This window comes from Heterodontus francisci, chromosome 18 (genome assembly GCF_036365525.1).
Source record: "Heterodontus francisci isolate sHetFra1 chromosome 18, sHetFra1.hap1, whole genome shotgun sequence".
In the NCBI taxonomy this organism is placed as follows: Eukaryota; Metazoa; Chordata; class Chondrichthyes; order Heterodontiformes; family Heterodontidae; genus Heterodontus; species Heterodontus francisci.
This window is the reverse complement of record NC_090388.1, coordinates 83,860,349-83,887,303: the sequence shown is the minus strand read 5'-3', so window position 1 is coordinate 83,887,303 and position 26,955 is coordinate 83,860,349. Positions and strand designations below refer to the sequence as shown.

At 45.2% G+C, this 26,955-nt stretch overlaps 1 protein-coding gene across 2 annotated transcripts in view; it reads right to left on the bottom strand.

Moving 5' to 3' along the window:
- Nucleotides 1-26,955, bottom strand: part of ddx11 (DEAD/H (Asp-Glu-Ala-Asp/His) box helicase 11) — a 169,979-nt gene that overhangs the window by 95,383 nt on the left and 47,641 nt on the right. For both annotated transcript variants that reach the window (XM_068051077.1, XM_068051078.1), the window contains exons 10-11: nucleotides 21,796-21,948; nucleotides 773-819 (exon numbers count right to left, since the gene is read on the bottom strand). In XM_068051077.1, coding sequence (XP_067907178.1) covers nucleotides 773-819; nucleotides 21,796-21,948 — 200 coding nt within the window. The remainder of the gene's footprint in view (nucleotides 1-772; nucleotides 820-21,795; nucleotides 21,949-26,955) is intronic.

The window sequence follows — 26,955 nt, the reverse complement described above, 5'->3', positions numbered from 1 at the left end:
TACACGTCTTCCGCTGCATGTCAACCCAGAATTCAGAGATGGAGTTCTAGTCTCCATTCACCAGGAGTGTCCAGAGTAGGGTTCAAACCCTACCCCTGCTGATTGAGAGATCATAATGCTACCACTGAGCCAAAAACTCGTGCGGCTGGGACAGGTGAATACCAAGTCAGTAGATCTTGTGCTAAAACTGCACAGTGCTCTGGTCAGATCGTAGCTAGGGGACTAAAACTGAGCATATTATGCAAGACCAACAGGGCTGAGGGCTTCCACCAATATTGCGTTTGCTTCTATTGAGTCTTTCACAGATTTAAGGAAGAGCTGACTGCTCAGTTTTAAATGAGCACATTGCATTCCCCTCTCTTTCTGGGATTCAGTTCCACAAGCACAGATTGCTCTGCAGTGATTCCCCAAGCAGCCACTGCTTTGCATGAGCCCAAGAAATGAGGATCAATGGACTATTTGACTTCAGCAGCATCACACACAAGCCCAATTGTCTTATCCACGTCACCAACCCCCACCCCCATTCAAACAAAAGGCAGAGGACAGTCATCAACAGACAGGCACACTGGCTGATTTCTGTCCCTCCCTCTCAGTATGGAGGGGAGGCAAATTCAGCAGACACCAGGGATCAAATCTGGGACCCTCATGGTGTGGATGATTCTACCACACTGCACACTTCATTTAGTAAAGAGTCACTGACCCTCCACTGCTATTTACAGGTCATAAGGGAGAAGATGGAACCAGGGTTCGCAAAAAGAAAATTCAACCTTACCTGTATCGCTCCATGTACTGAGAGAGCTGTGAATGAGCGCAACATAACTAAGGAAAAAAAACACAGCAAAACATGAAGAGACTCATTTCTCAACACGAGGATCAGAGATCCCCGTACAATACATTTACTAACTACTTCCCAAAGACACATATACAAACAGAATGCAGCCAGAAATCAAATATATGTTACAACCAAAAAGCACCTGGACAGGGTACAACAGCAAACTGCTCATTAGATGTCAGCCGTGCTCAGTGGACAGCACATTCACCTCAAAAATTGTGGGTTCAAGCCACACTCAACAGGCTTGTGCACATAATTTAGGCTGTTTCTCCAGCGCAGTACTGAGGGAGTGCTATACCATTAGAGGTGCCATTTTTCAGATGAGATGTTAAACCGAGGGCCCGTTTCCCCTCTCAGGTGGATGTAAAACATCCCATGGCACTATTTTGAAGAGGAGCAGGGCATTTTTCACCAGTGTCCTGGCCAACATTTACTATTAAATAACATTATTGAAAACAGATAATCTGGCCATTGCCTGCTGTATTTCCTACATTACAGAAGTGTCACTTCAAAAGTACTTCACTGGCTGTAAAGTACTTTGGGAATGTCCCAAGGTCATGAAAGGCATTATATAAATGGAAAATATTTTTTGTTTTTCTATTCTAAGTGATCTCTTTCACCTCCAGTTCCTCTTATCTGTCACAACCACAGAGAGATAGAGAGAGAGAGAGAGAGAGAGAGAGAGAGAGAGAGAGAGAGAGAGAGAGAGAGAGAGAGAGAGAGAGAGAGAGAGAGAGAGAGAGAGAGGCTCTTTTCTTCCAAGTTCAGTTGTAATCTGCAGTCTGACTCAAGCTGTCCTGTGAACAGTTCAAAACTGGGTCAGCAGGTTAGTCATGTGACTCGTTTTTTAAACAAACTCCTGCGTTTGTGGATTACAAAGTTCTAGGTGGGGGGGGGGGCGTAGTGCTGTCTCTTACACCGACAAGATGTGGATCAACATTGCCCAGACCAATCTCTGTTAATTGAATCAGTGAGCAATTATTTTGTCTCTCCAAGCACTGTCTCTAGTATGCAAATGTTTTTCCAGCCACTGCTGATCTCTTTAAACAAGTCATCGCTTCACTCCAGCAAAGGTTTAAAATTAATGCTCATGTGATGAAATTAATATGCCTCATTCTTGGCAGGTGGAGGTCTTCATGTCAATAGCTACAACACTGGCATCTAACCGACAACGTAGAAAATTGCCCAGGTATGTCTGGTCCACAGAACGTCGGACAAATCCAACCCAACCAATTACCACCCCATCCGTCTACTCTCAATCATTAGCAAAGTGATGGAAGGTGTGATCAACAGTGCTATCAAATGGCACTTGCTCACCAATGCTCAGTTTGGATTCTGCCAGGACCACTCAGCTCCAGACCTCATTACAGCCTTGGACCAAACATGTACAAAGGAGCTGAATGCCGAAGGTGAGGTGAGAGTGACTTCCCTTGACATCAAGACATTTGACCGAGTGTGGCATTAAGGAGTTCTTATAGAATTGAGGCAATGGGAATCAGGGGAAAACTTTCCACTGGCTAGGGTCATACCTAGCACAAAGGAAGATGGTGGTGGTTGTTGGAAGTCAAATCATCTCAGCCCCAGGACATCTCAGCAGAAGTTTCCAGGGTGGTGTCCTAGGCCCAACCATCTTTAGCTGCTTCATCAACGACCTTCCCTCCATAAGGTCCGAAGTTGGAATGTTCACTGATGATTGCGTAGTGTTCAGTCCCATTTGAAAGTCCCTCAGATAATGAAGCAGCCCTTGTCCGCATGCACCAAGACCTGGACAACATTCAGGCTTGGGCTGATAAGTGGCAAGTAACATACACACTAATGGTGGGCAATGACCATCTGCAACGAGTGTCTAAACACCTCCCCTTGACATTCAATGGCAGTACCATCCCAAATCCCCCACCATCAACATCCTGGGGTAAGCACTGGACCAAAAATTTAACTGGACCAGCCACATAAATACTGAGGTTACAAGAGCAGGTCAGAGGCTGGGAATTCTGCAGCAAGTGACTCACCTCCTGACTCCCCAATGCCTTCCCACCATCCACGAGGCACAAGTCAGGTTTGATGGAATACTCCCCACTTGCCTCGATGAGTGCAGCTTAACAACACTCAAGAAACTTGACACCATCCAGTTCAAAACAGCCTACTTGACTGGCACACCATTTACCACCTTAAACATTCACTCCCTCCACCACCAGCGTACCATGGCTGCAGTGTGCATCATTTACAAGAATCAATGCAGCCACTTGCCAAAGTTTCTTTGACAACGCCTCTGAAACCCACAACCTCCATCATCTAGAAGAACAAGGATGGCAGGCACATGGAAACGCCACCACCTGCAAGTTCCCATCCAAGCCACACACCATCCTGACTTGGAACTACATCGCCGTTCCTTCACCGTCACTGGATTAAAATCCTGGAACTCCCTCCCTAACAGCACTGTGAGTGTACCTTTACCATATAGACTGCAGCAGGTCACGAAGGCAGCTTACCACCACCTTCTCAAGGGCAATTAAGGATAAACAATAAATGCTGGCCTTGCCAGCGATGCTCCCATTCCACGAATGAATAAAAAAAAGACTGTGATCTCCCCAATCTCTGCATTCTATAAATGCAGAAACACAGGTTTGCCATCTCCTAACTACTACTTGATCTACTTTACTCTTTTTCAACACCAGCCAATCACACATATCACACAGTTTAACAAGAGGCTACAATAATTAAATCACGGATCCAAGATACAGCTGCTGAACACAGGAACATTGATAGCGTGCTCAAAAAGCCAATATCCCCCCCTGCTGGTTTAGCTCACAAAATCTAAACACATGAAAAACAGAAAACATTTCTAAGCACAGTGGGTGACTAGAATCTGGAAATCTGCATCACAACCTGTTGCAGAAGCAGAATATAAAGGCTGAAAAAGGCATCAAACAGCTGTTTAGAAAAGGATCATCAAAGGGAATGGGGTGTGAACAGGAGAAGGATTTTAGACTTAGTGGGATATTAAAGATATGAAAAGTATACAAGACAGTGGAATTAAACTGGGTGAGATACTAAAGGGTTTGGGCAGTGATCGGGGGAAGAGATTAGACAGAGTGGGATATTAAATATAACATATTAATATTAAATAATATGGCTGGGCAGCTTTCTGATGGGCTGAATGGCCTATTTCTGCACCATAACACTAGCTGTGTGGTTTAACAATGGTCACCCATCACACCACAATACTTTTAAAAAGAGCTGTTTTACTATCTGTTGAGGGAACACTGAGGAGCCAGAGATATTAACAGCTCCATTTTTTTTTTATTTTCTTGAGAATGGAGGAAGGAGCCCGATAGCATTAACAGGAGGTGATACAGGCTGTGGATGAAGTGGGACTGAAGATTCCAGGGTGCTCAGCCCGTGGTCAAAGAGCTGCAGGTGACATCAAAGCCTTATTGGTGCTGCTGATATTTCTTATTTGTCGTGTTTGAATTTGGTGGGCCTGGTAGTTTAGAAAGGGCCGTGTTTAACTCAGTTGCTCACAGGTAGGTAACAACCTGAATCAGAAGACCAGGATCTGCCAGTACCAGCAACCTGAGACACAGGCAAACTCACAGAACCTGGTGTAAACTTTACACCTAGCCCAGAAGCACCAGGGTTAGCTAACAGATGTCAGCTGTGGATCAGCAGTAGCACCCTTGCACGAGTCAGACAATTGTGGGTTCAAAGCAACTACAGAGACTTAAGCACATGAACAAGGCTGACATTTCAGCGCAATGCTGAGGGGGTGCTGCTGTGAAGGAATCCAGCCAAATAAGGGGTTAAATAAGGTTAAAAAATGTTATTTTCCGATGAAATAGGGATTAAAAATTAAAAGCAGGGTTCATCTGCTGAAAGGTTAAAAAAAGGTTATCGGCATGCCTGTAACATGCCCCTGCGGTCAAGGTAACATTTTTTTTTCTTCATTCATGGGATGTGGGCATCGCTGGGTAGGCCAGCATTTATTGCCCATCCCCAATTGCCCTTGAGGAGATGGTGGTGAGCTGCCTTCTTGAACCGCTGCAGTCCACATGGGGTAGGTACACACACAGTGCTGTTAGGAAGGGAGTTCCAGGATTATGACCCAGAGACAGTGAAGGAACGGCGATATAGTTCCAAGTCAGAATGGTGTGCGGCTTGGAGGGGAACTTGCAGATGGTGATGTTCCCATGCATTTGCCGCCCTTGTCCTTCTAGGTGGTAGAAGTTCCAGGTTTGGAAGGTGCTGTCTAAGCAGCCTTGGTGTGTTGCTGCAGTGCATCTTGTAGATGGTACACACTGCTGCCACTCTGCATAGGTGGTGGAGGGAGTGAATGTTTGTGGATGGTGTGCCAATCAAGTGGGCTGCTTTGTCCTGGATGGTGTCAAGCTTCTTGAGTATTGTTGGAGCTGCACCCATCCAGGCAAGTGCAGAGTATTCCATCTGACTTGTGCCTTATAGATGGTGGACAGGCTTTGGGGAGTCAGGAGGTGAGTTACTCGCTGCAGGATTCCTAGCCTCTGACCTGCTCTTGTAGCCATGGTATTTACATGGCTACCCCAGTTCAGTTTCTGGTCAATGGTAACCCGCAGGATATTGCTATCGTAATGCCATTGAATGTCAAGGGAAAATGGTTAGATTCTCTCAGCCTGGGCAGCGGCTGGGCCCTTATATTTGGGCCTCAGCAATACAGAGCAGGGAGGGAGAAACAAAATTCAGCCACGGTTCCCATTTCTCATCATTAATTAGTGACTCACCACCACCACCAGCCCCCACCACCCACCCCCCCCACCGTCAACTGCTGGAAAAGTGCACATGTGGGCACCACGTGGGGGTAGGTTTGTGTGTGGCCATGATGCCATACAGAGTCAAACAGCCTGCTGCCAATCACTGCCTAGGCTTACATGTGGTTACATGGGTGATGTACTGGAATGGTGCTTATGGAACTGTATCTCAATAAGAGTGAGCAGAGGCATGCAGACTATTTGCAAGGGGGTGGGAAAGGCAGATGGAGATAGAGTAAGGGAAATCTTTGAGCGAATTAGCAGCAATGGTAATGTTACAATATCTAAAGCATTGCCCCAAGACAATTACAGATTAAGTCCATATCAATTTTTTTTCCTGTTGTATTTCCTAACAGGTAACTTCCATTGACTAAACATAAATACGGGATCCCTGGCTTTACAAACAGAGGCGCAGAGTACAAAGTAAGGAAGCTATGCTAAACCTTTATAAAAACATGTTAGGCCCGAGCTGGAGTACTGCGTTCAATTCTGGGAACCACACTTTAAGAAGGATGTCAAGCCTTAGGGAGGATGTGGAACTGAATGATACTAGGGATGAAATTTTCAGTTATGAAGAGAGACTAGAGATGAAGTAGTTGTTCTTTGAGCAGAGAAGGTTAAAAGGCAATTTGAAATCATGAAGGGCTTTGATAAATAAGGTACACAAGTGCCAGAAGGGTCAGTAACCAGAAGACACAGATTTAAGGTAACTGACAAAAGAATCAAGAGGCAGTATGGGGAAAATCTTTTTACTCAGTGAGTTGTTAAGATCTATAATAGTCTGAAAGAGAGGCGGAAGCAGATTCAATAACGACTTTCAAAAAGGAATTGATAAATAATTTTAAAAGACTTGAAAAGGGAATCCCAAGCACCAGGGAGCAGAGAATGACAATTGATAGCGGACAATGGAGGGAAAAACTGAAAAAGTGATGTCAGTGTCAGTATAGACTGAGGAGCAGTGGGTGCCGAGGAATCAGAGCTAACTATTTAATTTATTATTTATTTAGATTATTAGGAGCATAGTATCCTTTAGGTAAACCACTAGGTACAAGATCTTAGGCCGAAAATGGCATGGAAGAGATAAAAAAAAAAATTGCAAAGCGACATCACAGCACAAGGAGAGGTGGCAGGGTAAGTTACAAGTAAGACTTTAAATTTAATCTACCTATAGCTCAAACTAGATCAAGTAATTTGTTAAAAAAATAAAAAATATAAGCTTGTGGAAGTTTGAGGAGAGCATGATGATTCTGGACAAGCATGTCTGAAAGTAAGTGCCTATATCTCAAGGAAATTAAGCTCAGAGTTGTTGAGCTGGAGTCCAAGATACAGACATTGCAGTGGATCAGAGAGGGGGAAAGAGTTATCTTGAGACTTAGATCCAGGAAACAGTCATATCCCGTAGGTTAGGTAGTGGTACAGGTCTGGTTAACGGTCATTGACGAATCAACAGGTAAGGAGACCCCAGGTGCAGTCCTAGAGAAGCCCCAACCTTTGCTCTTACCCAACAGGTATGAGGGCCTTGTTGCCTATGTAGATTCTGCAGGGTGAATGCGCAAACTGACATGGCACTATGGTATTGGAAACCCATTCAAGTGGTAGGGCCGGGGGGATGGGGGGGTGGGGTGGGGGCGTGGGAGTGAAAAGGAATGTGGTAAGGGACAGTATAGACAGTATATTTGTCTACTAATATTCATTCTAAGCCCACCGACTCTCACAGCTACCTCGACTACACTTCTTCACACTCTGCCCCCTGTAAGGACTCCATTCCATTCTCCCAGTTTCTCCGTCTCCAACGCATCTGCTCTGATGATGCAACCTTCCACGACAGCGCTTCTGATATGTCTTCCTTTTTCCTCAACCGAGGATTCCCTCCCACTGTGGTTGTCAGGGCCCTCGACCGTGTCTGGCCCATTTCCAGCACCTCTACCCTCACCCCTCCCAGAACTGCGACAGGGTTCCCCTTGGCCTCACTTTCCACCCCACCAGCCTCCATATCCACCATTTCCGCCACGTCAAGCGTGATGCCACTACCAAACACATCTTCCCCTCCCCTCCCATCAGCATTCTGAAGGGATTGTTCCCGCCGCGACACCCTGGTCCACACCTCCATTACCCCAATACCACATCCCCTTCCCCTGCAATCGCAGGAGGTGTAATACCTGCCCAATTACCTCCTCTCACCTCACTATCCAAGGCCCCAAACACTCCTTTCAGGTGAAGCAGCTATTTACTTGTACTTCTTTCAATGTAGTATACTGTATTCGCTGCTCACAATGTGGTCTCCTTTACACTGGGGAGACCAAACACAGATTGGGTGACCGCTTTGGGGAACACCTCCGCTCAGTCTGAAAGCATGACCCCAAGCTTCCAGTTGCTTGCCATTTCAACACACACCCCTGCTCTCAGGCCCACATATCTGTCCTGGGATTGCTGCAGTGTTCCAGTGAACATCAACACAAGCTCAAGAAACAGCATCTCATTTACCGATTAGCCACACTACAGCCTGCAGGACTGAACATGGAGTTCAATAATTTCAGAGCTTGACGGGCCCCCCTTTTTACTTTCATTTTTTTTCCCTTTTTCTTTTTATTTTATTTCATCATTCATTTTTCTTACCATGTGCCTACCCACTGTTTTTTTCATGTTTGTGCTTTGGGCCAGGGCTGTTCATTTTTCTGTCCATTAACACCCTCTCTGCACTAACACTTTGTCTTTCAATACCACTAACGTACCGTTTACCTTTGCTCCATGACCTTCTGGTCAGTTATTCTCTGTGATCCTGTCCTATCAACACCTTTACGTTTGTTATCTCTTGCCCCATCCCTGCTTTATTTGCTTAAAACCTATTACATTTCTAACCTTTGCCAGTTCTGATGAAGGGTCACTGACCTGAAACATTAACTCTGCTTCTCTCTCCACAGATACTGCCAGACCTGCTGAGTATTTCCAGCATTTCTTGTTTTTATTTTAGTATAGTCAGAGGAATAGATACTGTTCTCTGCAGCTGCAACCAGGAGTTCCCAAGGTTGTGTTGCCTGCCTGGTGCCACAGTAAAGGACATCTCCTAATAGCTGGAGAAGAACTTGTAATGGGAGTGGTGGTGGGAGGATCCAGTTGTTGTGGTCCATATAGGAACCAATGACATAGGTAGAACGAGGAATGAGGTTCTACTAAGGGAGTTTGAAGACTTAGAGTCCAAATTTATAAGCAGAACCTCAGAGGTAATAATCTTTGGATTAATACCTGAGTCAAGCACAATCTGGCATAGCGTCAAACAGATCAAAAAGTTGAATGCCTGGCTCAGAGTGGCATGGAAGGCGGGGCTTTTGAGTCATGGGGGACTGGCACTAGCACCAGACAAAGTGGGGACTGTTTTGCTGAGAAGCACTCCATTTAAACCAGACAGGGACCAGTGTCCCATTGAATCAAGTAACTAGGGCTATAAGTAGGGCTGAAAACTAAAAAATAGCGGGAGGGTTCAGGTGAGGGGAGATTTATAATCTAAAGGGAAAAGTCAAGGCCATAGCGCAGTGTAGTGATTTGGGTAAAGACAAACAGAATGAGAAAGGAAGGGACAGTGTTTAACGGTAAGATTAGATCAGTGAATAAGGTTAAATCAGGGAAAGTGCTAACAAGTGAAAATTAAAGGTGTGTTATCTGAATGCACTAAGCATTTGTAACAAGACAGATGAACTAATGGCACAAATAGAAATAAATGGGTTTGATCTAATAGCCATTACAAAGTCATTGTTGTATGGTGACCAAGCTTGCAGAACTAAATACTCCAGGGTACTTAACATCTCAAAAAGACAGACAGAGAGGGGCAAGAGTTTCAAAAGTACAGTCAGGAGAATTTTCTACATCAGTATGTTCCAGCCTAACAAGGAAGGAGGAATTGCTGGATCTGGTTCTGGGGAATGAGGTGCATCAAGTGAAGCAATTGTCAGTAGGGGAATATTTAGGGGATAGTGACCATAGCATAAGGTTTAGGTTAGCTACGAAAAAGGAAAAAGAGCAATCCAGAGTAAAGATAATTATTGGGCAAGGCCAACTTCAATGGAGTGAGAACAGTTCTGGCCCAAGTAAACTGGAATCAAAGAATGGCAGGCAAAACTGCAACTGAACAATGGGCTGCTTCTAAAGAGGCAATAGATTGGTTACAGTCAAGCTACATTCCCACGAGGGGGAAAGGTAGGGCAAACAGATCCAGAGCTTCCTTGATGATGAAAGAGATAGGGAGTAAATTGAAGCTAAAAAAGGGTACATATGGCAGATGTCAGGTGGATAATGCAATTGACAACCAGGCTGAATAAAGAAGGTTCAAAGGGGAAGTAAAAAGAAATGAGAAGAGTATGAGAAAAAACTGGCAGATAACATAAAAGGGAATCTAAAAGCCTTCTATAGGCATATAAATAGTAAAAGAGTGGTAAAAGGAGGCATGGGGCTGATTAGGGACCTAAAAGGGAATTTACTCATGGAGAAAGGATGCCTGGCTGAGCTTTTAAATGAGTACTTTGCATCTGTCATTACCAAGGAAGAAGATGCTGTCCAAGTCATGGTGAAGGAAGAGGTAGTTGAGACACTGGATGGGCTAAAAATTGATAAAGAGGAGGTATCAGATAGGCTGGCTATACTTAACGTTGATAAGTCACCAGGACAAAATGAGATGCATCTTAGGGAAGTAAGGGTGAAAATTGTGAAGACACTGACCGTAATCTTCCAATTCTCCTTTGCTACAAGTATAGTGCCAGAGGACTGGAGAATTGCAAACGTTACACCCTCGTTCAAAAAAAGGGTAAGGACAAGACCAGCAACTACATGCCAGTCAGTTTAACCTCAGTGATGGGAAAGCTTTTAGAAATGTAATTTGAGACAAAATTAATAGTCACTGGGACAAATGTGGATTAATTAAGGAAAGCCAGCATGTAATTTTTAACGGCCAATCATGTACAACTAACTTGCTCGAGTTCTTTGATGAGGGGACAGAGAGGGGTGATGAGGGTTATGCGGTTGACGTGGTGTACACAGACTTCCAAACTGAGTGTCACTGAGCATATTATTGCTATGCAAGTGCCGCTTGATAGCACTGTCAATGACACCTTCCATCACCTTGAAGTTTATCATTATACTCCTCACAGTTCACAATATTTCCAAGTTTTGTGTCATCCGCAGATTTTGAAATTGTGCCCTGTAGATCCAAGTCTGGGTCATTAATATATATCAAGAAAAGCAGGGGTCCCAACACCAACCCCTCAGGAACCTTCCTCTCATCCGAAAACAACCGTTCACAACTACTCTCTGTTTCCTGTCACTTGATAGGCATTTGATAAAGTTCCACTTAACAGTCTTGTCAGCAAAGTTACAGCCCATGGAATAAAAGGTACAGTGGCAGCATGGATACCAAATTGGTTGACTAACAGGAAACAGAGAGTAGTTGTGAACGGTTGTTTTCGGACGAGAGGAAGGTTCCCGAGGGGTTGATGTTGGGACCCCTGCTTTTCTTAATATATATTAAATGACCCAGACTTGGGTCTACAGGGCATAATTTCAAAATCTGCGGATGACACAAAACTTGGAAATATTGTGAACTGTGAGGAGTATAATGATAAACTTCAAGGTGATGGAAGGTGTCATTGACAGTGCTATCAAGCGTCACTTGCATAGCAATAATATGCTCAATGACACTCAGTTTGGGTTCCGCCAGGGCCACTCAGCTCCTGACATCATTACAACCTTGGTTCAAACTTGGACAAAAGAGCTGAACTCCAAGAGGTGAGGTGAAAGTGACTGCTCTCGACATCAAGGCAGCATTTGACCGAGTATGGCATGAAGAAGCCCTACCAAAACTGGAGTCAATGGGAATCGGGGGGAAAACCCTCTGCTGGTTGGAGTCATACCTAGCGCAAAGTAAGATGGTTGTGGTTGCTGGAGGTCAATCCTTTCCTTCCCAGGACATCACTGCAGGAGTTCCTCAGGGTACTGTCCTAGGCCCAACCATCTTCAGCTGCTTCATCACTGATCTTCCTGCAATCATAAGGTCAGAAGTGGGGATGTTCGCTGGTGATTGCACAATGTTCAGCACCATTCACGACTCCTCAGATACTGAAGCAGTCCTTGTAGAAATGGAGCAAGACCTGGACAATATTCAGGCTTGAGCTGATAAGTGACAAGTAACATTTGCATCACAGAAGTGCCAGGCAATGACCATCTCAAACAAAAGAGAATCTAACCATCTCCCCTTGACATTCAATGGCATTGCCATCGCTGAATCTCCCACTATCAACATCCTGGGGGTTACCATTGACCAGAAAATGAAATGGACCAGCCATATAAATACCGTGGCTACAAGAGCAAGTCAGAGGTTGGGAATTCTGCGGCGAGTAACTCACCTCCTGTTTCCCAAAGCCTGTCCACCATCGACAAGGCACAAGTCAGGAGTGTGTTGGAATACCCACAACCTGCCTGGATGGGTGCAGCTCCAATGACACTCAAGAAGCTCAACACCATCCAGGGACAAAGCTGCCCGCTTGATGGCACCCCAACCACAAACATTCACTACCTCCACCACCGACGCAGAGTGGCAGCAGCGTGTACCATCTACAAGATGCACTGCAGCAACGCACCAAGGCTCCTTAGACAGCACCTTCCAAATCCGTGACCTCTACCACCGAGAAGGACAAGGGCAGCAGATTCATGGGAACACCACCAACTGCAAGTTCCCCTCCAAGCCACACACCATCCTGACTTGGAACTATATCGCCGTTCCTTCACTGTCGCTAGGTCAAAATCCTGGAACTCCCTTCCTAACAGCACTGTGGATGTACCTACCCCACATGGACTGCAGCGGTTCAAGAAGGCAGCTCATCACCACCTTCTCAAGAGCAATTAGGGATGGGCAATAAATGCTGTCCTAGGCAGTGATGCCCACATGCCATGAATGAATAAAGAAAAGAACATAGTCAGGTGGTGGTGGTGGAATGGGTGGACAACTGGCAAAGGAAACTTACTGCAGGCAAGCATGAAGTAATTCATTTTGGTAGGAAGAACGAAGAGTGGCAATATAAACTAAAGGGAACAATTCTAAAGGGGTGCAAGAGCAGTGGGACATTGTGGGTATATCAGCACAAGTCAGTGAAGGTTGCAGGGCAGGTTGAGAAAGCAGTTAATAAAGTATCTGGGATCCTGGGCTTTATAATTAGGGGCATAGATTACAAAAACAAAGTTACGATAAACCTGTATAAAACACTGGTTCTGTCTCAATTGGAGCACTGTGTCCGGTTCTGGGCACCACACTTTCGGTGGATGTTAAAAGCATTAGAAAGGGTGCACAGAAGGTTCAAAAGAATGGTTGCAGGGATGAGGAACTTGAGTTAAATGGATAGGTTGGAGAAGCTGGGTCTATTCTCTGTGAAGAAAGATCATGAAGAGATTTGATAGAGGTGTTCAAAATCATGAGGGGCCTGGACAGAGTCGATAGGGAGAAACTGTTCCCAGTGGTGAAAGGTTCCAGAACCAGAGGACACCGATTTAAGGTGATTGGCAAAAGGAGCAACAGCAACATGAGGAAAAACTTTTTTTTAAAAAACACAGCAAGTGGTTAGGATCTGGAATGCACTGCCTGAGTGTGTGATAGAGGCAGTTTCAATCAAGGCCTTCAAAAGAAAATTGGATAATTAACCGGAGAAAAAATTTGCAGGGCTATGGGGGAAAATGCAAGGGGGTGGGACCAGGTGAGTTGCTCTTGCAGAGTCCTGGCACAGACATGACAGGCCAAATGGCCTCCTTCTGTGCTGTAACCATTCTATGATTCTATGGTAAACTGGAAAAGTAGCAGGGGGGTGGTTGAAGCCATGATAAGGCATGTCATAAGGTCAATAGCGAGCAAGGATCTTGTCTCAGAACAGGGAGCAGAATCAGTATGGGTGGAGACAAAAACATAAGGTGCATAAAATACAGGTAGGAGTACTTTATAGGCCCCCTAGCAGTAGCTATACTATTGGGCAGAGTATCAAGAAATAAGAGGAGCTTTTAACAAAGGCAATGAAACAATCGCAAGAGACTTCAATCTTCATATATACTGTACAAATCAAATTGACAACAGCAGTTTAGTGGACGAGTTCATGACAGTTTCCTGGAACAATATGTCGTGGAACCAACAAGGGAACGGACTATTTTAGATCCTATCTTGTGTAATGAGACAGAGTTAATCACATGGTAAGGGTTCCTCTGGGAATGTGTCATATTATGATGAATTTCACATTGAATTCAAGTGCAGCATTCTTTAAAAAATGACTTGCATTTATATAGCGCCCTTCACAATCACCAGATGTTTCAAAGCGCTTTACAGGCAATTAATTACTTTTGAAGCGTAGTCATTGTTGTAATGGAGGAAATGCGGCAGCTAATTTGTGCACAGCAAGCTCCCACAAACAACAACCAGATAATGTGTTTTTATAATGTTGATTAAGGGATAAATATTGGCCAGGACACCAAGGACAACTCCCCTGTTCTTCGAAATAGTGCAATGGGATCTTTTACATCCACCCGAGCAGACAGATGGGGCCTCGATTTAACGTCTCATCTGAAAGACGGCACCTCCGACAGCCTTGATTTTTGTGCTCAAGCCCTGGAGTGGGACTTGAACCCAGAACCTTGTGACACAGAGGCAAGAGTGCTACCCACTGAGTCACAGCTGGCACACAAGTCCGAAACTAGAGTATTAAATTTAAATTAAGCCTATTACATAGCTATGAGGGGCGAGTTAAATAAGGTAGATTTGGAAATTGGATTAAAAAGGTATGACAGTAAATAAGCAATGGCAAACATTTCAAGAACTATTTCATAATACTTAAATGAATATACCTTCCATTGAGAAATAAAAACACCATCTGAAAAGTGATCCATCTATAGCTAACTAAAGAGGTTGAGGATAGTATTACATTTCAAGAGCTTATAATATTGCCAAAAAGAGTAGTAAGCCTGATGATTGGGAGAGTTTTAGAAACAAGCGAAGGATGACCATAAAATTGAGAGAGTAAACTAACCAGAAATAGAACAGATTCTAAAAGCTTCTATAATGTAAAAAGGAAGAGGGTAGCAAAAGTAAACGTGGGTCCCTTAGAGGCTGATCCAGAAAAAAGTTATACTGGGGAAATAGGGATGGCAGAGATGTTATTCAAATATTTTGCGTCCATCTTGCAGTAAAAGACACAAGAAAACATACCATTAATAGTGAAGAACCAAGGGTCCAGCTATTAGACTGAGGAACTTAATGTAAGTAATGCTAGTAAAGAAAATATACTGGGAGAAATTAATGGGACTAAATGCTGACAAATCCCCTGGACCTGTGTCTGACATCCTAGGGCTCTAAAAGAGGTCGCTGCAGAGATAGTGGATGCACTGATCACAGAATCACAGAATAATACAGTGCAGAAGAGGCCCTTCAGCCCATCGAGTCTGCACCGACACATTAAAACACCTGACCTGTCTACCTAATCCCATTTGCCAGCACTTAGTCCATAGCCTTGAATGTTATGACGTGCCAAGTGCTCATCCAGGTACTTTTTAAAGGATGTGAGGCAACCTGCCTCTACCACCCTCCCAGGCAGGGCACTCCAGACCGTCACCACCCTCTGGGTAAAAAAGTTCTTCCTCAAATCCCCCTTAAACCTCCTGCCCCTCACCTTAAACTTGTGGCCCCTCGTAACTGACCCTTCAACTAAGGGGAACAGCTGCTCCCTATCCACCCTGTCCATGCCCCTCATCACGGTTGTGATCTTCCAAAATTCCCTAGATTCTGGAACAGTTCCAATGGATTGGAAGTTATCAAATGTAATACCTCTATTCAAAAAAGGAGAGAGAGAACAGGGAACCACATATCAATTAGCCTGACATAGGTTATTGGGAAAATGCTGGAATCCATTATTAAGGAAGTGGAAGCAAACAGAAAATATGATTAGGCAAAGTCAACAAGATTCTATTAAAGGGAAATTGTGATTGACAAATCTATGAGAGGTCTTCAGGATGTAACTAGCCAGGAAGATAAGGGGGAAACCAGTGGACACAGTACACTTGGACTGTCAGAAGGCATTCAATAAGGTGTGACATGAAAGGTAGTTAGATAAGTTAAGGGCTCATGGGGTTGGGGGTAACATATTAGCGTAAATAGATGATTGGTTAAGGGACAGAAAATAAAAAGAGTAGGAATAGAGGGGTAATTTCCAAGTTGGCAGGCTGTTACGAGTTGAGTGCTGCAAGGATCAGTGCTGGGGACTCAGCTGGTTACAATCTATATTAATGATCTGGCTGAAGGGACCGAGTATAATGGATCCAAGTTTGCTGACAATAAAAAGCTAGTTGGGAAAGTAGTCTGCAATGGGATATGGACAGGTTAAGTGAATGGACAAGAGGATGGCAGATTTGAGCATAAGGTAGGGAAGTGTGAGGTTAGTCACCTTGGCACTAAGAACAGAAAAGCAGAATATTGTCACCTAGCTTTGTGGGACTGCACTCACCTGGTTCCATTCTTATCTAATCGTAGCCCAAGTTTATTTTTTTTATTCATTTCATGGGATGTGGGTTTCACTGGCAATTTGTTGCCCATCCCTAACTGCTCTTCAGAAGGTGATGGTGAGCTGCTTTCTTTAACCGCTGCAGTCCATCTGGTATTATTGCAATGGTTTCTCTTCCCACTCCCACACCATTTACCTCTGGTGACCCCCTAAAGTATCTATCCTCGGCCCCCTCCTATTTCTCATCTACACGCTGCCTCTCTGCAACATGATCCAAAAATAAAAGCGTTTGTTTTCACTTGCATGCTGACGACACCCAGCTCTACCTTACCACCACCTCTCAACTCCTCCACTATGGCTAAATTATCAGACTGCTTATCTGGCATCCAATACTAAATGAGTAGAAATTACCCCAATTAAATTTTGGCAGGACTGAAGCCACTGTCTTTGGTCCCCACTAGAAAATCCATTCCCTAGCTACTGACTCCATCCTTCTTCCTGGCAACTGCCTGAGGCGGAACCAAACTGTTTGCAACCCTGGTATCATGACTCCAAAATGAGCTGCCGACCACATATCAGCATTATCACTAAGATTGTCTATTTCCACCTCTGTAACATCACCCAACTCTGTCCCTGCCTCGGCTCATCTGCTGTTGAAAGTCTCATCCAAATCTGTTACCTCTAAACCTGACTATTCCAACATACTCCTAGGCAGCCTTCTACATTCTACCTGCCGTAAACTCAAAATCATCCAAAACTCTGCTGGCCATGTCCTTACTCGCAATAAGTTCTGTTCACCCATCACTGACCTACATTAGCTCCCAGTCATGCAACAACTCAGTTTTTAAATTCTCAGCCATGTTTTCAAATCCCTCCATGGCCTCGCCCCTCCCTATCTCGATAATCTCTTCCATCCCCACAACCCTCCAAGATAATCTGCACTCATCTAATTCTGGCTTCTTGAACAATCCTGATTTTAATTCAGTCATAGAGTTGTAGAAGGATTTACAACATAGGAGGGGGGATTCAGCCCATCGAGTCTATGCCAGCTCTCTGCAAAGCAATACAGTCAGTCCCACTCCCCAGCTCGATCCTCTTAGCTCTGCAAGTTTATTTCCTTCAAACTTCCTTTTGAAATCATCGATTATTTCTGCTTCTACCACTCTCATGGGCAGCAAGTTCCAGGTCATTACCGCTCGATGCATAAAAAAGTTCTTCTTCCCCTGCATCTCTTGCCCAAAACCTCAATCTGTGTCTCCTAGTCCTTGTACCATCAGTTAATGGGAACAGTTTTTCCTTGTCTAACTTATCTAAGCCTGTCATAATCTTATACACCTCTACGAAATCTCCCTTCAATCCCCTTTGCTCCAGGGAGAACAACCCCAACTGTTCCACCTAATCTTGTTACTAAAATTCCCCGTCCCTGGAACCATTCTGGTAAATCTCTTCTGCATCCTCTCAAGGATCCTCACATCCTTCCTAAAGTGTGGTAACCAGAACCTAATGCAGTACTCCTGTTGGGGCCTAACCAGAGCTTTATAAAGGTTCAGAATAACCTCTCTGCTTTTGTACTCTATGCCTCTATTTAAAAAGCCCAAGATCCCATATGCTTTGCTAACTACTCTCTCAATATGAACTGCCACCTTCAAAGATCAATGCACATGCACCCACAAGTCTCTCCATCCCTGCATACACTTTCAAACTGTGCAATTAAGTCTATATTGCCCCACCCTATCCTTTCTGCCAAAATGCTTCATCTCACACTTACTGTGTTAAATTTCATTTCCCACTTGTCTGCCCATTCTGTTAGCCTATCCATGTCCTGTTGCAGGTGGTTCATATCATCTGCTTGCTACTCTTCCTGGTTTGGTATTATCGGCAAATTTTGAAATTCTACTCTGTATTCCAAGATCCAAGTCATATAGCAAAAAAAAAACAGTGGTCCCAGCACCTTGGGAAACACCAACGTCTACCATCCTCCAGTCTGAAACAACCATTTACCATGTTTTCGGTCCTTAAGCCAATTTTTAAAAATCAAATTGGACACTGACCCTCCTATTCCATGAGCCTCAATTTTGTTAACCAGCCTTTTATATGGTGCTTTACCAAACGCTTTCTTAAAATCCAATTAGACAACATCCAATGCATACTCTTCATCAATCTTCTGTTACTTCATCAAAAAATTCAATTAGATTTGTCAAGCATGATCTGCCTTTTACAAATCCATGCTGGCTATCCTTAATTAACTCAAACCTCTCCAAGTGTCTGTTGAAGTTTTCCCTGATTATTGTTTCTAAAACCTTACCCACTGATGTTAACCTAACGGGCCTGTAGTCACTAGGACTGTCCTTACACACTTACTTGAAGAATGGTGTCACATTTTCCACTCCAATCCTCTGGCAGCTCCCCCATATTTAAGGAAGATTGGAAGATTATGGCAAGCCCTTCCGCTATCTCCACCCCCACTTCTTTTAGTAACCTGGGATGCAACCCATCTGGACCAGGTGATTTATCTACCCCTAAGCATAGCAGTCTTTCCATTACCACCTCCCTCTCAATTTTTACCCTATCCATTGCCTCTACTCTCTCCGTTTCTACCGCTATTTTGTCAGATTCATCTTCCTTTGTAAACACCGATTCAAAGTACTCATAGAATCATAGAAAGATAGAGCACTGAAATAGGCCCTTCGGCCCACCGAGTCTGTGCTGACCAACAACCACCCATTTATACTAATCCTACATTAATCCCATATTCCCCACCTTCCCTTAATTCTCCTCCCACCTACCTACACTAGGGGCAATTTACAATGGCCAATTTACCTATCAACCTGCAAGTCTTTGGCTGTGGGAGGAAACTGGAGCAGAAACCCACGCAGTCACAGGGAGAACTTGCAAACTCCGCACAGGCAGTACCCAGAACTGAACCTGGGTCGCTGGAGCTGTGAGGCTGCGGTGCTAACCACTGTGCTACTGTGCCGCCCCTACTCATTAAGTATTCTAGCTTTTCCCTCTGCCTCTAAGCTTATATTACCCTCCTTATCCCTATTAACCCCCATTCCACCTCTTACTATCCACTTACTATTTACATGCCGGTGAAAGATTTTTGGGTTCCCTTTTATGTTGACTGCCATTCTATTCGCATATTCTCTCTTTTCCAGTCTTATTTTCCTCTTCTCATCCCCACTCAACTGATTGTATTTGGCCTGGTTCTCACGTGAAGATTCCACCACACATGCATCATACATCCTCTTTTTTTGTTTCATCGTTATCTCTATCTCCCTCATCATCCAAGGAGCCTTGTTTTTGGTTCCCCTAACTTCTCCACACTTGTTGAAATGTATCTAGCATCTTGTCCTTAAAGATAACTCATTGTTCCATTACAGTTTTTCCTTTCAGTCTTTGGTTCCATTCTATCCTGGCTAGATCCCTTCTCATCGCATTCAAATTAGCCTTTTTCAATTTAGCTGTTCGACCTTATTTAGTTCCTTGCTTTTCTACATTACTAATCTAAACCTTATGATACCATCTTCAGCTGCTTCATCAATGACCTTCCTTCAGAAGGTCAGAAGTAGGGATGTTTGCACAATCTTCAGCATCATTTGCGACTCCTCAATACTGAAGCAGTCCGTGCAGAAATGCAGCAAGACCTGAACAATATCCAGGCTTGGGCTGATAAGTGGCAAGTAACATTCGCGCCACACAAGTGCCTGGCAATGACCATCTCCAGCAAGAGAGAATCTAACCATCTCCCCTTGACATTCAATGGCATTACCATCACTGAATCCCCCACTATCAACATCTGAGGGGCTACCATTGACTAGAAACTGAACTGGAGTAGCCATATAAATACTGTGGCTACAAAAGCAGGTCAGAGGCTAGGAATCCTGTGGCGAGTAACTCACCTCCTGACTCCCCAAAGCCGGTCCACCATCCACAAGGCACCAGTCAGGAGATTGATGGAATACTCTTCACTTGCCTGGATGGGTGCAGCTCCGACAACACTCAAGAAGCTCGACAACATCCAGGACAAAGCAGCCTGCTTGATTGGCACCCCATCCACAAACATTCACTCCCTCCACCACCGCACACAGTGGCAGCAGTGTGTACCATCTACAAGATGCAATGCAGCAACGCACCAAGGCTCCTTAGACAGCACCTTCCAAACCCGTGACCTCTTCCAATTCGAAGGACAAGAGCAGCAGATGCATGGGAACATCACCACCTGCAAGTTCCCCTCCAAGTCACACACCATCCTGACTTGGAACTATATCGCCGTTCCTTCATTGTCGCTGGATCAAAATCCTGAAACTCCCTTCTTAACAGCACTGTGGGTGTACCTACCTCCCATGGACTGCAGTGGTTCAAGAAGGCAGCTCACCACCACCTTCTCAAGGGCAATTAGGGATGAGCAATAAATGCTGGCCTGGCCAGCGACGCCCACATCCCATGAATGAATTAAAAAAAAGCGATGATCACAATTACCCAAGTGTGCTCCCTCACTGACACTTTATCTACTTGGCCCAACTCATTTCCCAGCACCAGATCCAGCAATGCCTCCTTTCCAGTTGGGCCTAGAACATACTGATCAAGGAAGTTCTCCTGAAAACAATGCAGGAATTCTCCCCCACCTTTCCCTTTAGTCTAAAATTATCCCAATCAATATTTGGGTAATTGAGATTGGTGGCCATGCTACAGCTGCCAAAGCCATAAGCTCGAGAACTCGTTCCCTAAACCTCTCTACCTCTGTATTCGCCTTTAAGATGTTTCTTAAGACCTTTTGCTCATCTGCCCTAATATTGCCTTATGTGACATGGTTTCAAATTTTGCTTTATAAATCTCCTGTGAAGCAGCTTGGAACATTTAATTACATTAAAAGGTGCTATATAAATACTATATTTTGTTGTGAGATACTATTAAACGTTGGTGTTCAGAGGGATTTGTGTGTCCTATGCAGGTACAGCAAGCAACTAGGAAGGCAAAAGGCTTGTTGTCCTTTGTTGCAAGACAGAATAAGGAAGTCTCGCTGCAATTGTGTAGGGCTTTGGTACTGTGCACAGTTTTGCTCTCCGCACCTAAGGAAGATATATTAATCTTAGAGGGGACGCACAAAGGTTCACTGGATTGATTCCTGGGATGAGAGGGTTGTCCTATGAGGAGAGATTGAGTATAACGGGTTTATACTCTCTGCAATTTAGAAGAATGAGGGACGTCATTAAAGCATATAAGATTTTGAAATGGCGTTACAAGGTAGATGTTGAGAAGCGGTTTCCCCTGTCTGAAGAGCCTAGAATTAGGCAGCAGTCTCAGGATAAAAGGGTCAGCCATTTAGAACTAGGATGAGAAGAAATTTCTTCATTCAGACAATTGTGAATTTTTGAATTTTCCACCCCAGACGATATGGGGACCAGGTGGGAAAGTGAGCTCAGATTGAAGATCAACAATGATCTTACTGAATGGCAGAAAAGGCTCAAGGGACCCCATGGCTCACTCCTGCTCCTATTTCTTATGGTAAAAATTTGCATGACTATTGGGAGAGAATACTGGATTGGAATTAATTGCATATCTCTTCCAAAGAGCCAGCACAGGCACAATGAGGGGAATGGCCTCCTGTGCTGTATCATTCTATGATTCTAAATGACCACAATCCTAGTTTCACTGAGGTAGTACCCACCTGTGACCCTGTCACCTTGTAGCTGTGAATGCCAGTGATGGTATCAATCAGGTTGTGTGCCTCGTCAATCACCACCACCTGCCCCTTCAGTTTGATGCCGGATGCCTGCCTGGTCGAGCTGTGTAGCAGTGTCTGATATGGCATCACGACCAGCTGTCAGAAGTAAAGGGAACCAATGAAAACCATCGCAGAGAGAGGCAGTGTTCATTCACCATACATTTTCAACTAAACGCCTACCTCAAAGCGCCTGTGATCTAATAATCATTTCACAACTTCATAAAACACAAAAGAAACAGTCACTGAGCCACTGCAACCAGAAATCCTGCTGGTATTGGCTCCAGCCTATGCAAAACTAGTCAAATGTGGCTGGAGAAGCAATTTGAAGCACCTAGATTGATTATAGGACCACCAGCCTCCCACTCATGATGGCAGGGCCCGGCGCGAGAAAAACATCTGTCGCACAAGTAACAAATAGCACAAGTGTGTGTTCCTTTCAACGTGTCTTGGCACTTCAAATGTACGGTTAAAAACCAGTTTGAACCAGCCTTGTGACTGGGCCATAGATTGTAACTACTGCCAGCTTTTAAACCAGTGCCTTATGCAATGTCATTGGATTTAAAGAGACAACCACCATCCAACTCAAACTACACTAAAATACTTCTATCACTAAGTAACTTTCACTCTTAAGAGAACTGAATTTTAAATAATGCCTTTAGGTCAGGATGAGACGAAGGCAATGACAGCCCAGACATCCCTGCAAAGACCAGCATCTGGGGACTGTGTTCAACTTGGTAGAGCTACCCACAGACTAGTAAAGCAACAGCTTAGCATAGCCTTACTTACAAAATTATTTCCATCAGCCAATGCCCCAGACTCAGCCATCACCATTCCTGCGTATGTCCTGTCCAACTGACAAGATTGGCCCACCAAAGGCAGGGACAGGTTCTACATACAGTTGTGTGGGAATGGCTTTGGAAGTGCTCACTTAAGTCTCATGGTTAAGGAAACATCCTACTGATGACCACCTACACAGCTCTCCCAATCAATTGATGACTCTATACTTCTCAACACTGAACACCAGCTGGAGGAAGCATTGAGAGTAGCACTGAATATACTGAGTGGAAGACTTCAATGTACATCACAAAGAATAACTCAGGCGTATCACCACTGACCGAGCTGGCCAAGTTATGAAGGATTGGCCAGACAAGGCCTGTGGCAGGCAATGAGGAACCAACACAAGCAACCTACTTGACTTTGTCCTCACCAACTCACCTACTGCAGATACATCTGCCCCATAACCACTGCACATATGGTTGACTCTTACATGCCCTTGAAATGGCCTAGCAAGCCACTCAGTTCAAGGGCAATTAGGGATGGGCAATAAATGCCGGCCTGGCCTACGACGCCCACATCCCATGAATGAATTTTTTTAAAACAATCCAGCGGTGAGAGTAGCCAAAGACCAAAAGGTCTGAAAATTGGAGGCAGAGGACAAAAAAGTCTGAAAATTTTTTCTGAAAAGGAATCATGTAATGATAGCACTGTTAATGATCTGGAATAAATGCAAATGCTTTCAAGCCACTTCAAATGTGTAGAAGCATTACACAAGAGCACAAGAAATAGCAGAAGTAAACCATATAGCCCATCGAGCCTGCTCCGCCATTCAAAACAATCATGGCTGATCTTAAGATTCAACTCCACTTTCCTGCCCGCTCGCCATATCCCTTGATTCCGAGAGACCAAAACTCCATCTATCCCAGCCTTAAACATATTCAATGATGGAGCATCCACAACCCTTTGGGGTAGAGAATTCCAAAGATTCACAACGCTTTGAGAGAGGTAATTTCTCCTCATTTCAGTCCTAAATAATCGGCCCCTTATTCTGAGACTGTGCCCCCGTGTTTTAGATTCCTCGACCAGCAGGAATAATCTCTCAGTGTCTATCCTATCCAGGCTCTTCAGAATCTTATATGTTTCAATGAGATCACCACTCGTTCGTCTATAGTCCAGAGAATACAGGCAATGCAAGTGTATCCTTTCTGAAATGTGCAGACCTAAACTGCACAAAGTATTCCAGATGTGGTCTCACCAAAACTCTGTACAATTGTAGCAATACTTCCTTATTCCTGTACTCCAATCCCCTTGCAATAAAGGCCAACATGCCATTTGCCTTCCTAATTGTTTGCTGTACCTGCATGTTAACTTTCTGTGTTCCTTGTACAAGCACATTCAAGTCTTTTTGAACATCAACACTTACAAGTTTCAAATAAAAATAAAAAGTGCTGGAAATACTCAGCAGGTCTGGCAGCATCTGTGGAGAGAGAAGCAAAGTGAACGTTTCAGGTCAAAATATTTGTTCAATGTCTCTGCCATTTCCTTATAGCCCATAATTTCTCCTGTCTCTGCTTCCACGGGACCAATATTTACTTTAGGTATTCTCTTCCTTTGGATATACCTATAAAAGCTCTTACAATCTGTTTTTATATCACTGCCCAGTTTATTATTTTTACCTTTATCAACTTTTTGGTGACCCTTTGCTGGTTTCGAAAACACTCCCAATCCACAGACTTGCTGTTCTTTTTTGCAACATTGTAAGCCTGTTCTTTTAAACTATCCTTAACTTCCTGAGTGAGCCACGGATGGGTCTTTCTGGTGGAGTTTTGGTTTTTCAAAGGAATGTATTATTTTTGAACATTTTGAATTGTTTCTTTAAAGGTTTCCCACTGTTCATTTAACCTTTACCTTCGATTACCATCAAGACAGTGGACCAATGCATTTGTATAAAAACACCAGTGACCTCAGCATTTAATAATACACCATATAATTGTGAAGGATGAAGTAAATTTTATCAGAACTGTCAGTTCCAATTTTTTTTTTAAACCCACCAGAAAACCACAAAGCTGCCCCAAAGGTCCAAAGCAGCAGTTCCTACTCACAGCAACTGTCAGTAAAACTGACAGTTCAATTTTTTCTGGGTCTGATGGTCAGAAACTGCAGGGGTGTCCAACCTTTTCGCACAAAGGGCCACATTACAATTTTGGCCTCCATAGGGGGCCGGTGAGCAAATTTCAGAAAGATAGAGACATTAGAAATGTATTTTACTATTAACCAAACCAACAAAAAATTTGCATTACAAGCTTTAAATGAGAAGAATAATTTATTTACTTACTTTCTCATCACTGATTTAGTGAGATACCTGACAATATTTTTGCTTGCACAAATACACAATGTCTGCCCACACACTTGGTTTTGAGATGCAGAGTATTCCGATAGATGTCAATCTGTCAGGAGTGATCTTGATCGCTCTCTCACACACCCTTCTCTCCCTCCAGGCTCTCTCTCTTCCCCCCGCCTCCCGCAGTCCCAGTCTCTACCACCCGCCCTCCCCAGTCTCTCTCTCGCTCCAATCCCCAGTCTCCACCTCTCTCTCACCTCCATCTCTCCCTCTACCCCCCAGCCACCCAGAGTCTCTCTCTCTCTCACGCCCCCCCAGTCTCGCTCTGTCCCTGTCTCAGCCCTCAGCCCCCAGCCCCTCCCTCAGCCCCCAGTCACTCTCACTCACTCTCTCCCTCAGCCCCCAGCCACTCTCACTCTCTCCCTCAGCCCCCAGCCACTCTCCCTCTCACTCTCTCCCTCTCCCTCAGCCCCCAGCCACTCTCACTCTCACTCTCTCCCTCAGCCCCCAGTCACTCTCACTCTCACCCTCTCCCTCAGCCCCCAGTCACCCTCTCCCTCAGCCCCCAGTCACTCTCACTCTCAGCCCCCAGTCACTCTCACTCTCAGCCCCCAGTCACTCTCACTCTCAGCCCCCAGTCACTCTCACTCTCAGCCCCCAGTCACTCTCACTCTCAGCCCCCAGTCACTCTCACTCTCAGCCCCCAGTCACTCTCACTCTCAGCCCCCAGTCACTCTCACTCTCAGCCCCCAGTCACTCTCACTCTCAGCCCCCAGTCACTCTCACCCTCAGCCCCCAGTCACTCTCACCCTCAGCCCCCAGTCACTCTCACCCTCAGCCCCGTCTCTCTCCCTCAGCCCCCGTCTCTCTCCCTCAGCCCCGTCTCTCTCCCCTCAGCCCCGTCTCTCTCCTCAGCCCCGTCTCTCTCCCTCAGCCCCGTCTCTCTCACCTCAGCCCCCGTCTCTCTCCCTCAGCCCCGTCTCTCTCCCTCAGCCCCGTCTCTCTCCCTCTCTCTCTCTCTCAGCCCCGTCTCTCTCTCTCTCTCTCTCTCAGCCCCGCTCTCTCTCTCTCTCTCTCTCTCTCAGCCCCGTCTCTCTCTCTCTCTCTCTCTCAGCCCCGTCTCTCTCTCTCTCTCTCTCTCAGCCCCGTCTCTCTCTCTCTCTCTCTCTCAGCCCCGTCTCTCTCTCTCTCAGCCCCGTCTCTCTCTCTCTCTCTCTCTCAGCCCCCAGTCACACTCTCTCTCTCTCAGCCCCAGTCACACTCTCTCTCTCTCAGCCCCCTAGTCACACTCTCTCTCTCTCAGCCCCCAGTCACACTCTCTCTCTCTCTCAGCCCCCAGTCACACTCTCTCTCTCTCGCTCAGCCCCCCAGTCACACTCTCTCTCTCTCTCTCTCAGCTCCCCAGTCACACTCTCTCTCTCTCTCTCTCTCAGCCCCCAGTCACACTCTCTCTCTCTCTCTCTCAGCCCCCAGTCACACTCTCTCTCTCTCAGCCCCCAGTCACACTCTCTCTCTCTCAGCCCCCAGTCACACTCTCTCTCTCTCTCTCTCTCTCAGCCCCCAGTCCACACTCTCTCTCTCTCTCTCTCAGCCCCCAGTCACACTCTCTCTCTCTCTCTCAGCCCCCAGTCACACTCTCTCTCTCTCTCTCAGCCCCCAGTCACACTCTCTCTCTCTCTCAGCCCCCAGTCACACTCTCTCTCAGCCCCCAGTCACACTCTCTCTCTCTCTCAGCCCCCAGTCACACTCTCTCTCTCTCTCAGCCCCCAGTCACACTCTCTCTCTCTCTCAGCCCCCAGTCACACTCTCTCTCTCTCTCAGGCCCCCAGTCACACTCTCTCTCTCTCTCAGCCCCAGTCACACTCTCTCTCTCTCTCTAGCCCCCAGTCACACTCTCTCTCTCTCTCTCAGCCCCCAGTCACACTCTCTCTCTCTTCTCTCAGCCCCCAGTCACACTCTCTCTCTCTCTCTCTCAGCCCCCAGTC